Source organism: Nycticebus coucang, chromosome 6, assembly GCF_027406575.1.
Source record: "Nycticebus coucang isolate mNycCou1 chromosome 6, mNycCou1.pri, whole genome shotgun sequence".
Lineage (NCBI taxonomy): Eukaryota > Metazoa > Chordata > Mammalia > Primates > Lorisidae > Nycticebus > Nycticebus coucang.
Window position 1 is genome coordinate 92,424,179 of NC_069785.1, and position 16,355 is coordinate 92,440,533.

General features: G+C 36.4%; 1 protein-coding gene across 1 annotated transcript in view; it reads left to right on the plus strand.

Moving 5' to 3' along the window:
- TLL1 (tolloid like 1) overlaps window positions 1-16,355 on the plus strand; it is a 255,849-nt gene that overhangs the window by 150,196 nt on the left and 89,298 nt on the right. The window contains 2 exon segments of the mRNA XM_053595813.1: window positions 3,927-4,051; window positions 13,241-13,356. Coding sequence (XP_053451788.1) covers window positions 3,927-4,051; window positions 13,241-13,356 — 241 coding nt within the window.

Sequence of the window (16,355 nt, forward strand, 5' to 3'; positions counted from 1 at the left end):
CCCAGCATCATTTGTTGAAAAGACTATCCCTTCCTCATTGAGGGGTCTTCACACCCTTGTCAAAAATAACTTGACCAGATCATGATAGTTTTTCTGTTCTTTCTGTTTTATTTTACTGGTCTATATGTCTGTCTTTATGGCAGTACTATACTGTTTCTATTTCTGTAGCTCTGTAATATGTTTTGAAATCAGTCCTCCAAAGTTGGAGTATTGAATGCAATATTGTTTAAAATTGTTTTGGCTATATGTTATGTTTTGAGAAGTCATATAATCCTGAGGATAAAATTTTCTATTCTGCAAAAACTGCTGCTGGGATTTTGATTGGGATTACATTGAATCTGTAGATCACTTTGGGTAATGTTAACATCTTAACAGTATTGAGTCTTGTAATCCATGAACAAGGAATCTTTCCTTTTATGTGTAATTTCTCTCAGTAATTTTTTTTTGTTTTCCATTTACAAGTTTTCACCTGCTTTATTTCATGTATTTTATTATTTCTGGTGCTATCATAAGTTGCATCAATTTCTTTTTTAAATTGTTTGTTGTAAATGCATAGAAATACAACCGAATTTTGCATGTTGATTTTATATTGTACAACTTTGCTGTATTCATTTACTAGTTGTAACAGAGTTTTTTTTTTTGCCCTCCATGTGTGGCATCTTCAGGGTTCCTGTGTATAAGATCAAGTCACCTGTGAACAGAGACAATTTTACTTTTTCCTTTCCAATTTGAATGTCTTTTATTTCTTTTTCTTGCCTACTTGCTCTGTCTAGGTCTTCCAATACTGTCATGAATAGGAGTGGCCAGAGAGGATATCTGCACCGTGATCTCGATCTTAAAAGAAAATATTTCAGTTTTCACCCATGAGTAGGGTGTTAGCTATGGGATTTTCATATACGGTCTTTAGTATGTTGACATAGTTTCCTTTCATTCCTGGTTTGTGGAGTGTTGAAACTGTCAAATGTTTTATCTTCATCATGTGGTTTTTGTCTTTCATTCTATTAATGTAAATCTGAAGTATTTTAGTTTTTGTACTATTCTGAACTCACAAAGTTTATCAAAGTTTCGGTTGTTTTCATGAATGTAGGCCGTCAATACATTCAGAGGTCACTTATGGGAAAAATAGGGCTGGATCTATGGGGCTTTTATTGTCATGAATATTTTGTAAAGCAGAATAGATGACTTCAAACTGAGGACTTGTTCATTTTTCATTAAAAAAATGAGCTGTCAAATTTTACAAATTTGTTTTAAAAACAGCTAATTTGCATCTTTAGAGATCGTTAAAACAAATGAGGGATAGAGATTAGTAAGTGAACCTTAGTAAGATCTGTCTCTGTCCTTTCCCCAGTGCCTCACTGAGGAGGTGCCCTAAGAGCCTGCATTACTCATTGCCAGGAGGATATGGGAGAAGAGAACTTAACTTCCTGGTCACAAAGAAAGAAGAAAAGAAGGAGCAGCTGACTCCCTTGGGTGGAAGAGAGTTTACCTTAGTGGACAGAATGAAAAAAAATTCACTATTCTGTTGTCTGAAATTGAACATTTCCACTCCAAAACATCATTGGCCTTTTTAAGTGAATCTCTTTTGAAAGCTATTAAAAAAAGAACCTTCTGGTATATCACAAGTTTTTTTTTTAGAAAGAGAAATAGAATACAGTGAATACTTTGTCAGTACTGAAGTAGTGCAGAGATGCAATAATTAATTTAAATTTACCTACTTAACATATCTGTTGATTCATGCATCATTGCTGGGTAATGGCTTTCTCAATGCGACCTCACTACTCCATTTTCTCTTTTAATTACCTTGGCCTGCCTGGAGCTGCCTCTTCTTAAAAACGTGCAAATTAGTCTTTACGTCTCTGCTCTTATCTCAGGCAGCATACATTTGGAGTTCTGTAGATGCTTATATCTGGTTTTATAGAGCTCCAGTCTCCATATTTGGAGTTGGTTGTTTCTCAAGATGACCATTCTTTCCCTTACTAAGAGTCTAGGGAGGCCGGGCGTGGTAACTCAGGGCTATAATCCTAGCACTCTGGGAGGCCGAGGTGGGAGGACTGCTTGAACTCTGGAGTTTCAGACCAACCTGAGCCAGAGTTGGTCTTTCTCTACTAAAAATAGAAAAATTAGTTGGTCATGGTGGCAGTGTCTGTAGTCTCAGCTACTCAAGGAGGCTGAGGCAGGAGGATCGCTTGAGCTCAGGAGTTTGAGGTTGCTGTGAGCTGTGACACCAGGCACTCTATGCAAGGTGACAGAGTGAGACTCTGTCTCAGAAAAAAAAGAAAGAAATGAAAAGAAGCTAGGGAAATCTTAATTACTCACTTACCATGTTACTCATCTGTTTGCCCTTTTCCTGCAGATTAACATTTGTCCTCCGGGTAAGGGTTAGTCTCTGGCTGGTGTTTGCACACTGTGGGGTCCCCTCATCTCTTTAGCTGTTCCGGTCCCTTGTCCTTTCTCTTTGCTTACTCTCTATGTCCAGGGAGTCATATGTCTCTGACCTCACCTCCTTCATGTTCAACTTGAATGTCAACTTCTAAGTGTGTTTTTCTTTGATGACTTTATTTACAAAACTGCTCATTGCTGCACAAACACCACCCATCTCCTCACCTTTATTTTTCTCTATAGTATCTCTCAAACCTGGTTCATCAGTCTTTAGTGTCTTTCTCCCCACATTGGAATGTTAGAGTCGCAGGAGAGGGCTTTCTGTTTGTTTTATTCATTACCGTAATTCCAGACCCAGAAGAGCACTTAACAAATGTTTCCTAATGGGAAGAATAAGTACAGGTGGAAGTGTCTTAATCTGCAGTAAATGCAACATTCTTATTTATAATTTTTGGAAAGGAATGTTCCATCATTCATCTTAATTTAAAAGATATTTTATAATATTTTTTTTTTTTTTTTGCAGTTTTTGGCCAGGGCTGGGTTTGAACCCACCACCTCTGGCATATGGGGCCGGCACCCTACCCCTTTGAGCCACTGGAGCCGCCCCTATAGTTTTGTTTTTCAATTTAAATTTTTTATAGAAAGCTTCTTATTTTCCTTGTCTTGAAGACCTGTGTATGCATATGCCATATTTCTTAACCTCTTGGGAAAGTCTTTCAGTTCACTGAACTTTTAAGCTCCGTACTTCCTCTAGAGCTATAAATATCTGATATATTTTGCACAATTAGAGTGCATCTTTAGCATACTATATTCGGAATTTTAGTGCATGCATATTAGGAAATAACAGCAACTCTTCTACCACAATCTCGAGTCCAAAATAACTCAGTATCTATAGCTTAGAATTATTAGGACATTAAGTTTTTTGTTTATTTTAACATGAAAAATTGAAAAAATTATGTATATATATTCAGTAGAACATTTTTGCTTTAAACGTCTCTGTCTAAATTTTGGCATTCTTTCTTATTCTTCTTGTAACATATAATGTAATACTTGGACTTCTAAGAATACTTAGGTTAAATTAGTGATTTAAGTCAAAAAAATTGACTTATGTATATTTCATTTGACTCTGACAATTTTAGTAACCTCAAAGTTATTTGTTATAGGTTACTGTTAATGAAATAGATCTTTCTGAGGAATAATTTACAATCTGTTAATCTAAGGGATTTTTAGTTCTGCTTGGTAGACCAGGACAAAAATCATGGTAGACTTTGTGGAAGACTATAAGGTGTTCCATATTTTTAAAAACATACAATTTACATTTCTAAAAAAATTTAATTACATTTCTAAGGCTCACACATTTGACATGTGCATTTTTTTCCCTCTAATTTGATTAAAGTGCTTTGAAAGCCTGACACATTGCTTGAAGCTCACATTGGTCTGTTTTGCCTTTAATTGACTTGGGTTTGAAAAAAAATAACTAAGTTTATAAGGACTATGGGAGGTTTAATTTAGTGACTTAGGTGTGGTTTGCTTCTGTTTTTTTTCAGGGGGATGTTTTTGGATACCATTCTCCCCTCTCGTGATGATAATGGCATCCGTCCAGCAATTGGTCAGCGGACCCGTTTAAGCAAAGGAGATATTGCACAGGCAAGAAAGCTGTATAGATGTCCAGGTATTACACCACGCAGACACAGCAGCTCGGTTGCACTCGATTGCACTCTTCCAGACGAATAAGCATGATTTATTCAGCTGCTCACTTGTCTCCTTCCCTGTTGGCAAGTGATGTGTACAATTCAAAGTCGGTAATTCTAAGGTGAGGTAGGAGAGAACTCTAGAACATCCTTTGCTATAAAATAGAAACAAGTTGCTCGGAATCATATTTGAAGTATAAGGATAGTATGCTTTATTTCTTTTAATTTAATGAGTAAAATAGTGAAATACAGTGATTGGTAGTTATTAAGTGGTTGTATGATTTCATAGTCAAATGCTGACTTTCCTTACCGAAATAAAAAGAATATTCTTCCTTTATTCAAAATTTGATCCTGAACGATCTTTTCTTGAAAGAACTATCATTAATCATATGTAAGTTAACATTTTATCAGTAGGAATTTATAACTGTGTTGCAAAAATGTGTTTTGGCCATAGTGCAAGTGAGTTATTATATGTTTTGCTATAAAATAAAAAGTTAAAAAAAAATGTTAATGAAAGGACTTAAGAAGAATGTTCCAAGGGAACACGATGCCTTAATGATATAAGAAGGAAAAGATTCTCCGTTCTAAATTGGAAATCTTGCAGACTCTATGCACCTCCTGTTTACTCACAATCTTTGAAATAGCCTGTGTCAAAGAAACATGTTAATTTTGTTTAACATAGTTTTTCTCTAATTATTTGTCCAAAGAAACCTCCTTTTACTTAATACTTGTAGAATTCACTTTCTACATGTTGCAGATACTTAACGAATATAGATAGTAAAATAACTATAAAAGCAGCTGCTATTCTAATATGTTTTGCAGAAAATCAGGGATATGATAGACACCTTAATCATTGAAGTTTTACACAAACTATTGTCTGAAGCTCATTTATATATCAAATTCCTGAGAAGTTCTTATATTAAGTTTATTAGAACTTCTCCTATAGTACACGGGAGAGGACTAATTCATTCTCTCACAAAAATTTAATATGTGCTTATCGGCACATGATTTAACAAACATTCAAGTGTTAGTAAAATAAAACAAAATAAAACAAACAAACAAACAAAAAACCCAACAAACTGAGTTGGTTAAATAATCACAGGAAATAGCCAGGAAGTTCATAATTCAGTATGGGTGATGGCATTTAATTTTTTTTATTCAACCGAATGGATTTTGCTCAGATTTCTTTTGTTTGTTTTACTTTTTAGTTTTTAGTTATTATGGGTACATCATAGTTGAACAACTATCTTTATAAGGTACACGTGATGATTGATACAGACACACCTATTAATCCAGTCAGGGCAACTGGAATATTCACTCTTTCAGGAATTCATCATTTCTTCGTGTTAGGACCATTCCAGTTCCACTGTTTTAGTTATTTTAAAGTTCACCCTAACTTATTTTTTATTATAGTCCCTTTGTTGTGTTATCAAATAGTGTTCATTAGAACTAGCTTAACTATATTTTTGCATCCATTAACCATCCTCATTTTGAATTTTGGTCAGTCTTCTGCCAAGAGCAGGAGTTTTCTCTCCCTTTGTATCAGATTTGCTAAGGAAAATTCTAACATATTATTTTTTTCCAATTTTATTGTAATAGTTATTTTTCTTAGGAGCAATTGAATTTTTGAAATTTAAGGCTGCATATAAGACATTTTACATCTTCATGATTCGATATTGAAGTAAGCTTTCAAATGTTTTCTTTTGTACATATCTCTATCTAGCCATCTGCCTGTCTCTCTAATTTTTTGATGTATCTAAAGATATTTATGTTTAATAGTCATTGATTTATTTACTTCATGGATCTTTACTTAAGTTGCATTCATAGTTACCTAAATTATTTTAAAAATTGTGTGCATATAAAATAATACATATGTTTGATATTGATTTATTTGTTTAAAATTCAGATTTCCATGGGTAAAAGAATGACATCACTATGACAAAAGACATGGATGATCCTTGACTAATTTTTAGCAACACTGGACCTGCTGTACTTTTTAACTTTTAAAGGAGAAAGAAAGATTATGTGATTAATAACAACTGAATGAATGCACACCTTGTACATGAAGCCATTTTTATCATTTCTCTATATGTATGTATATATAAATTGCATTCACAAAGTGCACTGAAGATGCATTTGCACACTGAGTTATAGGAAAGTCAGTAAGAATCAAAAAGTAGCTTAAAATACTGTATTTAAATTTTCAACCTAGTAACTTGCATACGTCTGTTACTAACAGGAAGAAAATTGGAAGTATAGTTTCTGTTACTTGAGATTTTAATTGTGTAGCACACACGGTTGGCTATTTCTTACTTGAAATACAGAAATAATTCAACTATACACTATCGTTTTTAACACTGTAAAGCCACATCTGTGAAAGCAATATGATCTCTGAGAAAGATGTTTTTTATTTCATAAAAAGCAATTCACTGTATTTCAGCTTATGAATTAGATGAAACGAGGGAGATGTCAGTATATATAGAATATACATATGTGGTTAGGAAAGGCATGTTAACTCTTGGTTTCCAAAACCTTGGAGAATGACTATTTTTTCTATCTTAGGTTGTTTTTAATGCTTACTAACCAGCTCCTTCTCTTTAACATTTTCTATTTTTCTCTCTTTCTGTGTGTTTTTTGCTCTGTACTTCTCAGCCACTCTCTCTCTCTCTCTCTCTCCCTCTCTTTTTGAAGTAGTAGTTAGCTTTGAGCCCAGACATGGCTGCCTACTTAAGGCTCTTCATTCCATAAAATAGGGAGCACTGGCTCGGCGCCTGTAGCACAGTGGTTATGGCACCGGCCACATGCACCGAAGCTGGTGGGTTTGAACCTGGCCCGGGCCAGCTAAACAACAATGACAACTATGACAAAAAAATAGCTGGGCGTTGTGGTGGGCACCTGTGCTCCTGGCTACTTGGAGTCTGAGGCAAGAGAATTGCTTGAGCCCAAGAATTTGAGGTAGCTGTGAGCTGTGACATTACAGCACTGTACAGGGTGTGACATGGTGAGACTCTGTCTCAGAAAAAAAAGACATAGGGGGCACCGATAATCCATCTGGATCAGGACAGTGATACTGATATAAATACCCTTACCATGGGCTAAGTGTCGTGAAGGCACACGGTGCAGTAGGTTAACCACTCCATCCATGGAGTGATGTCAGAGGTTCATAACTCTGCATGGAAGGCCAGGTGGGGTGCTTATCTGAGAATCACCCAGGAAGAGAGGAAAGGTTTACAAAGTAAGGTCTGGTTTTTCTGGGCTTTACTACAGAGAAGAGGGGATTATAAAATCACATGTTACTGTGGAGTGTTCCTTATTCTTTTGTTATAAATTGGCCAGGTTTTAGCTAGTTTTTTGGTTTACACTGAAAACTCTATCAGATGTACCTGTTATAGAGCTGTTTTTTAGACTTGAATCTTGAAAAGAATACTTGCCTGAGTTAGGTAGTGAGATGTAGTTAGATGTACAGGCTTGGGGCTTTTATGGTTTGTGGTAAGTCTTATGGCTTTTATGTCAAAGAGGGGAAGTTTCTAATAGCCAGTCTGCAAATACTGTTGCTTTTTCTTAAATAATACAGAAATGACTTTTTAATGTATCAGAAGACAGGATTAAAATGTATTTTTTAATTTCCTTACAATAATATTAATATGATAAATACCTTGTCATTCATTATTACACCTGTATCCGCCACTCATATATGCCAAAATATAAATTAGGTTGGTATTTGAAACCTCAGTTACTTATTATATAGTCAATGCATCATGTAAAAGCTCAATACAGAAATAAAATTAGATTTGGAAGGTGATGGTATGAGAATAGGTTTCTTTTACTTCAGAATTGTTTTTGTTTACATTACTCTTAGTTTTGGAGATGGCTTAAGAAAAGTCTCCTTAAATGTCATCATGTTATGTTAAGAGAGAATATGACCTTTCCAGCGCTGGCACTGTCCTGATGATAATAAGACGCGCTTATCCACTTCCAGATCACGGGGCTCCTCTGGGCGTGGGGGAGGAAGGCAGGGCTGCTTAGCATCGGGGCTGAATAGGTTTCTTGGATGCTGCTGCCAGTCCTGTGCCCTTCTGATCCCCTTCCAGCCTCTCAAATTTAAGGCCTCTTACAGGACTTGCTAACGAAACCTTGTCATTAGAACCTGTAGTATCTCACATATGGTCCCGACAGACGTCCACACGATGTGGAGGATGGGTCATTGTTACAATTTTTCATCTTCCTTTCATTCCAATAATTAGTAGTTTTCTGGTGAAGATCATCTCTAGAGTATGTGAGTTGTCCCGTATCCTCCTCTCTTTATAAATGATGGATTTGTTCTCTCATTCTCTTTTTCTAAGGCCTCTGTTTTCTTGTGATTCCCATTTTCTGAATATATTCTCCTTTACTTTGCTCTTATCTTACTATTCCTTCCCTGTGTTTTACTAAGAATTAGAAATAGAACCTTCTTTGGTTTTTATCTGCATTTTCTCTTAATTTAGTTTTTCTGAAATCCCATGAACTTTTCACTTATAGTTACTTAATACTTAGACCGAACTGCGAGCCCTAATATTCTCTAAGCAAGTCTTTCTTATGTCTAATAACATAGCAAAATGAGGAAACATATGAAATACATGTCTTTATAAAAATACAGGGTCTGTAGAGGATTAGAATCTCTGTGGTACGTGTGTACTCCCACATGAACACACCCCTGTTTTCACCTGTGTGCTGGTGCTTCTAATGTTGCCAAACAACATGGAATGCACCCGTCTGGGGCCACGTGTCTATGCAGAGGCTGCGGGGATGAGGCCAGTTTCAACATGCATGGAGATTGATTACCAGAAACTTTAAAGTCGTTTTAAATTCTCACCTCATTTAATTTATCTTTAGAATTTATAAATGCTTCTTTACAGTTATCTAAACTATAATTACCTCTATTTTGATATAATTTTCTGAGATTCTAGATAGGATATCCTTTCTATAATAGCTTTTATATACGCTGTAGGATTCTTGGCTGAAATATATTGCCAACATGGAAAAAAAACTCATTTGACCCCTTTTTGTATGTATTCATGCCCTGGTTCACTGGGATGGGAGAGTAGCAGAAGCCATCGAGTGGCCCAGTCTGGGACTGTGTGCCCCCAGTGGCCACAGTCAGGCCCTGAGGGTTAGTTTTTTTTTTTCTTCTTAATGTCTCAAATTCCTGCAGTGAATTTCCTAGTCCAGGTATCACCCTCCATTGTCTGGACTGCTCATCTGCCTCTAGTCAGCCTCTTGCCTTTATTCTTCCATCCTTCAGTCTCCCAGCCACGCTGCTTACTGTACAAGGGACATTTTAAAATGCGGACCTTGCTCAGCCCCTGGAACTGCCGTGCCTCTTGTTCCTGGCCTTGTCCTTCTGCAGGAGCACTCTCAGCTGCCATCTGGTTAATGCCTCCTGTTCTTCTGGGATTCCTGTGATGGTCAATTTGATCTTCAACTTTAAATCTTGACTTTAAGAACTTTGGTTTACTTGTCTTTTTCTACACTGGAATTAGAAGCTCTGTGAAGATTGAAGTTAGGTTTTCCTTGTGGTATCCAGAATCTGATAATATATATCAATCAGGTGCTCAGTAAATAATTACTGTGTGAGTGGAAGAACCAGCTTTACTGTGCAAAGGCCCTGCACCTTGTGTGCAGGTGGTGACACAGGGAGGGATGCGCAGAATGTCTGTGCAGGTAGCAGTGTCTGGGGGCACACGGAAACTCCAGTGTGGCGGGAAAGTAAGTCTGAACAGAAGGGATGCTCAGCTCTGAGGAGGGCTGTCTGACTTCAGCTGCCCAGCGATGACCAGGGCTTCTTGAAGTTGATCTTGGAGCTCCTTTTAAAGGACATTTTGGGCTTGGCTTTGTGGCACTATAGAAATGTATTTTTAAATCTTCAGTAATTTAATCTCTTTCATTGCTCCCTTATTTGACAATCATCTTAAACCAAAATGGCACTTAGTATATTTAGTAACTTAAAGGGGCCATGGGTTTGTGAATAATTTAGGTACTATTAGTTAGGTACTATTAAGTTGATTGGACATATTTTTATTTCTTCCATTACTCCAGAGTTTATTTATTTCTTTAGAGATTTTTTTTTTGATACAAATTATTGTATATCTCCCTGTGTTTTCATTAACCTTAGTGAAATTATAAATGGGTTTCCACAGAATGTGGACAAAGGGAAGTTTGCAACCACTGATATTTGGTGGTTTCTGTAGATATTTGGCTGGAAAAGTATTTGTAGATAGATGTGCAGTCAGCTATAAATTTAGCCATCTTATTAAAAGGCTGAGAGTCTGTAACAATTCATCAGCAGCATGGAATCTGGATGACATTTATACAGTTCAGGCACAACTGTCTATGCTACCAGAAAGAGTATGCATATGGATTATTGTAATTTAACATCGAGATGGATTATATGATAAAGATTTTTATAAGTTTAACTTCTGAATTATGTTTCATTTTAAAGTACTTCTGATTAGGAGACTGTTCACAGTAATAAGCCTCTTTGTAATTCTTTCTGCTCTCCTTCTCCTAAATAATACTGAGAAAGTATTTGTACTGCAGACACACCCTTTCCCAGGCACAGGTCTTCCTAGCTGTGGAGAGTTATTTTAGGGTAAAGAAGATGACTCAGGGCATAACATTTGACCCTTTCAAAACTACCTTCTAAAGTGTATGTTAACTAGAAGGAAAGAAAACTGGGGTAAAGCGTTTGAGGTTTGCTTGTGATGACATAGTAAATGACTACACCAGTATGCAAATGGGGTTCTTCTTAGCCACTTTCTTTGCTGTCAATGGCTAGACGAAGCTTTTTTTTTTTTTTGAGACAGAGTCTCAAGCTGTCGCCCTGGCTAGAGTGCCATGGCATCACAACTCACAGCAACGTCAAACTCTTGGCCTTAAGCAATTCTCTTGCCTCAGCCTCCCAGTAGCTGGGAGTACAGGTGCTCACCACAATGCCCGGCTACTTTTTTTGTAGTTATCGTTGTTTAGCAGACCCAGGTCAGGTTCGAACCCGCCAGCCCTGGTGTATGTGGCCAGTGCCCTAACCAGTGAGTTATGGGTGCCAAGCCATAGAGTAAGCGTTTGGACTAAGTAGTGCCATTGTTTCTTTCTTAATTTTCTTTTTGCTCTTTGAAAAATGCAGAAGGATCTCTGTAGCTGACTACCTCCGTACACTGACCTGATCTTCCTAGGCTGGACCTGCACCACATGTGTGTGTCAGCACAGTGGGCTCCCTTTTTCATGTTGGCCACCTCTATATGTTAACCGGTCCATTGGTGGACACCTTACAGAGGCTCTACTGTATGTTTGTTTTTTGTATCTGATAATAAATCAACAAACGGCCTGGACTAATGCTGAAACATCTTGAGTCCTAGTGGCCTGTAATACCATTTATTGAGGAAAATTCACAAATGGTTACCACAGTTTGCAATAGATGTCTGTAACTGGCAATAGGTGTTTGTACTTTTTGTAGTATAAGCAGGGACCATATTATAGACTAATTTAATTTTTGAATTATAAGTTGTGTTTTGTTTAGATAGTATTTATATTTTTAATCAAGATAGTATTATTTGCATATATTTGTGGATTAAATATATGTAATTGTTTTAAATCTATTTTAGAAAAGTCAGTGCCAAGATTCTCTGTGGCTTTAAAGTGGAACTTTAACCCATTACAGACTTTATTTTTAAACTCCTGCGAACTTTAGCTTTCTGCATTGAAACACACTCAACACTCAGAATCTAAACTGATCCTACTTTAGAAGTACATTGTTTATATTTAAGAAATCTTAAAAAATTTTCATTTTTCTAAGATTCCTTTTAAAGTTACATTTATTGAATGCCCTAGATGATTCATAGAACAGTGTTGAATTATGTATTTTTGACCTTGAGCATTCTGATTTTGTTCTGAAGTTGCTTTTAAATGCCTGTTCATCAGAATAAACATTGCTTACTCCTACTTTAAAGTCATTTTGTTGTGCAAACATAATTTCTGTTTGTCTGAATAAATATTTATGTCAGACTATTTTTAGAGCTCTCGTATATGTTTTTGAATTCATTATCTTTCTTTCTTTAATGCAAGATATGCAGAACCATTTATAATATTGAGGACTTGAGACAAGAGCCCACCTGCCGGTGCTCTGGCTCCACAGTCTGCTGCTGTCTCAGCCTTGACTGCAGTTCTCTTCCACAGGAAGGAATGTTCTTTCATACTGTTGAGTGAAGGTTGCAGGAATGACTGGTGGCTGCAAGAGGGATCATTCTTAAATTGAGGATACTTTAAGCAGCGCCGGTTCCTGGGTACATGGTTCATCTTGCAAAAGCAACAGAAAGGCCCATTTCAGAACAGTGCTGCCCACTGGTCTCGGCTGAACACAGAGCCTGATGCTGGGCAGCTGGCGAGTTGTCATTTCAGATGACTGATACGTGGTTCCAAGGAACTAGACAAACTTAGTAAGAGGAAAAGACACTGATTGCTTTCCAGCAATTTCTACTTAGTGATCAACAGAAAAGAAACAGTAAATATGTGTAAATGTCTGCATCTTTTTTTTTTTTTTTTTTTTTGCAGTTTTTGGCCAGGGTCGGGTTTGAACCTGCCACCTCTGGTATATGGGGTCGGCATCCTACTCCTTTGAGCCACAAGCGCTGCCCAATGTCTGTATCTTTTTTGGAAAATTTGTATCTTCCAAGATGTTTTTTATCTTTCAGTTTTTCTTTTTTTATTAAAAAAAACTTCATGTTTGACACTTTTATAATACCTTTATTGACTATCAGTTATTATGTAAGATTTTTAAGCTTGTTGTGATATTCACTGTTAACTCTAACTGCAATTCACATTGAATACGTTTTTGATGAGTTACGTGTGGTCCCAGAATCGCAACATTTCGGTATTTGTGGTCCTTAATCCGGATGTGGGTGTGGTTTAAATGGGCTACTAGCTCCTTGGGAATGAATGAGATGTCAGATTATTTATTTTATAATCTCGTTTTAAGGTTAGCCTTGCTCTGCCATTACGTATACTGAAATTCTGATAAGACAGACATAAAAAGAAATTAACCTAGAAAGGAAAAAGTCTTTTATAAAATATAAACATAGAATCTGATATCAAAAACTCAAGAGTTCATTAGAGATATCTTATCTCTTTTTCTCTTTCAGCTTGTGGACAAACCCTACAAGAATCCAATGGCAATCTTTCTTCCCCAGGATTTCCCAATGGCTACCCTTCCTACACACACTGCATCTGGAGAGTTTCTGTGACCCCAGGGGAGAAGGTAGTTTATATTATCAACAGTTCTATCTCAGTGTGGTATAAGTAGGGAGGTTCCTGACCTTTTGACCGTCTTTTGCTTTATCATTTATTCCTGTTTGATTCTTGAAAATTAATGGTGGAAATTCCTCAAACTCCAGATACAATGAAATTAAGTTAAAGATCTGTATCAGAGGCGGCGGCGCCTGTGGCTAAGTCGGTAGGGCGCCGGCCCCATATACCGAGGGTGGCGGGTTCAAACCCGGCCCCGGCCAAACTGCAACCAAAAAATAGCTGGGCGTTGTGGCGGGTGCCTGTAGTCCCAGCTACTCGGGAGGCTGAGGCAAGAGAATCGCTTAAGCCCAGGAGTTGGAGGTTGCTGTGAGCTGTGTGAGGCCACGGCACTCTACCGAGGGTGGTATAGTGAGACTCTGTCTCTACAAAAAAAAAAAAAAAAAAAAAAAAAAAAAAGATCTGTATCAGAAAGATAACTAGAAAACTAAATTCCCACATATTTTAAAATTGAAAAATATACACCTGAAAGTCCAATTCAAATATGGAATTATAAGAAAAATCAGAAACTAATTTTAAATATAATGTAAGAAAAATGCTGAACACTAAACTTGCAAAAGGTGGTAAAGTTGGAAGGAAATTCACAGACCTAAATGCTTACATTGGAAAACAAAGTCTGAAGCTAATGAGCTAGACTGGACATACATATAAAAATTGAAGTAAAATAAAGGGAAAGATATATAAAGAGGGAGGTAGTAAAAGATAAAATTATTGACATAAAAGTAACCTATGGTAGAGTGTATGGCCAGAGTTAATAATTGTAATTGACTTACAAAAAGGAAATCGATGAAAGGAGATCAGGAAGATAAATAATAGTAAGTGATAAGACTCAATTATCTAATACTTGGGAAGAATTAATATAATCACAGATGCTTTAGACACTACAATGAGAATAAAAGAAGATTTTGAACAGTACGCCAATAACTTAAAAACCAAGGATGAGGCTGAGTGTGGTGGTTCATGTCTGTAAATCCTGGCACTTTGGAAGCCTGAGGTGGAAGGATTGGTTGAGTTCAGGAGTTTGAGACAAGCCTGAGCAAGAATGAGACCCCATACATCTACAAAAAACAGAAAAATTAGCCAGGGGATTGTGGTGAGTGCTTGTAGTCCCAGCTACTCAAGAGGCTGAGACAGGATATTCTCTTGAGCCCAGGAGTTTCAGGTTGCCATGAGGTATGATGACACCATGGCACTGTAGTCCAAGAGACAAAGACTTATCTCAAAAACAAAACAAAAATCTGTAGATGAAATGATCAAATTCCAACAAAATCTTACTATGTTTAAGTTCTTACTCAAGAAGGAATGAAAAACTTGAATACTCTTATGACCATAAAGGAATGATTAGTATTTAATTGGATTATTAAATTTTTAACCAAGAAAATCCAATTTCAAATGACTTCATCAGTGAGATCTACACAACAGCCAGGTAAGAGATAAGTATAGTGTTTCACGTGGTATATCCTCTTCCAGAGAGTGAATAAACCAGGTGCACTCTTCTATTTATATAACTAGAAAACCTGATACTAATTCAGATAACAACAGCGTTAAGAAAAGAAACTTATATCTGAGACTTACACATGAATATTGCCTCAAAATTACCAAACCAAATGCAGATATATGTGCTTGTGTGTGTACAGAATTTATGTACGTGCAGAATATATATATTGTATTACATATGTAAACTATACCCTATATGTGTATACAACTATTAGATAATCATCTCAATTAACTCAAGAAAAAATTCTATTGATGATTTAACAACAACAAACCCTGAGGACGCTGGGGAATAAAAGGATAATTTTTCAGTCTTACAAACAGAATTGGCAAAAATCATTTGCAAATGCTATTTGAGGAAATTCTGAGAGTTTTTATTTTGAGATAGGTAAAAAAATCAAGAATGTCCACTGCCACCAGTTCCTTTTCAACATTTTGTTAGAAGTTGTAGCCAGAAGGTTAAGGTAAGAAAATGGGATTAGACATGTAAGGATTGAAAAGAAAGATGCAAAATTCCCTTTATGTATTCACATTATTTGGTTGTAGAATTAAATTTGTTCAGAAATGAAATCAAGTGTCTTAATTTCTGGATTCTACCTGAACGTTATCTTCAGTTCCTTCCAGGCTTATCCTGTATTGATACTAATCTTTATTTTCTAACAGTTACTGTATGACTTTTGCAGTATTCCTTTGACTCTTTAATTCATTATTCCCAAATTATTCAAGACCCAAGTACGCTCATTCATTAGCTTTGGTGGTAATGCAATTGCAATTAAAACAAAATTGGGTATTCCCCATGAGAATTAAATGGTTTTTTAGAAATATTACAGGTATGGAGCTGTCCAGGTTGCCTCAAAACTCACAATGAAAACCTCTTTGAACAAAATATTTACATAACATTTTTACATGCAACAAATTACAACTGATTTGGAATATGTGAATGCCTGCCTAGTTATTTATTATATAGTCACTTTAAATTAAGGATTTTTGTAAGTCTCTGTTGTACTGTGGTGATAGGTGTTGATCAACTTCCATTTAGATCGTTGAATATGGCTCAGAAAATCTATTATGAAAATCATTCTTAAAAAGGTATTGAGGATGTTACCCAACCTCTCCTCCTCTTTCCACCTGCTTAATTTCTGCTGAGTTTTACTGCCGTACGTGCAGATGAGTGTTGATCTGTTAGTTCCAATATAAGAGTGAGTACATGTGGTGTTTGTTTTTCCATTCTCTCACTTAGGAGAATGGTCTCCATTCCATCCAGGTTATTCCCAAAGATATTAGTTCACGATTTTTCTATGGCTTGGTAGTATTCCATGGTGTATGTACACCACATTTTATGAATTCACTCATGTATGGACAGCGCTTGGGTTGATTCCCCATCTTAGCAATTGTGAATTGTGCTGCAATAAACATTCACGTGCAGGTGCATTTTTCATAAATAGCTTTCCCCCCCTT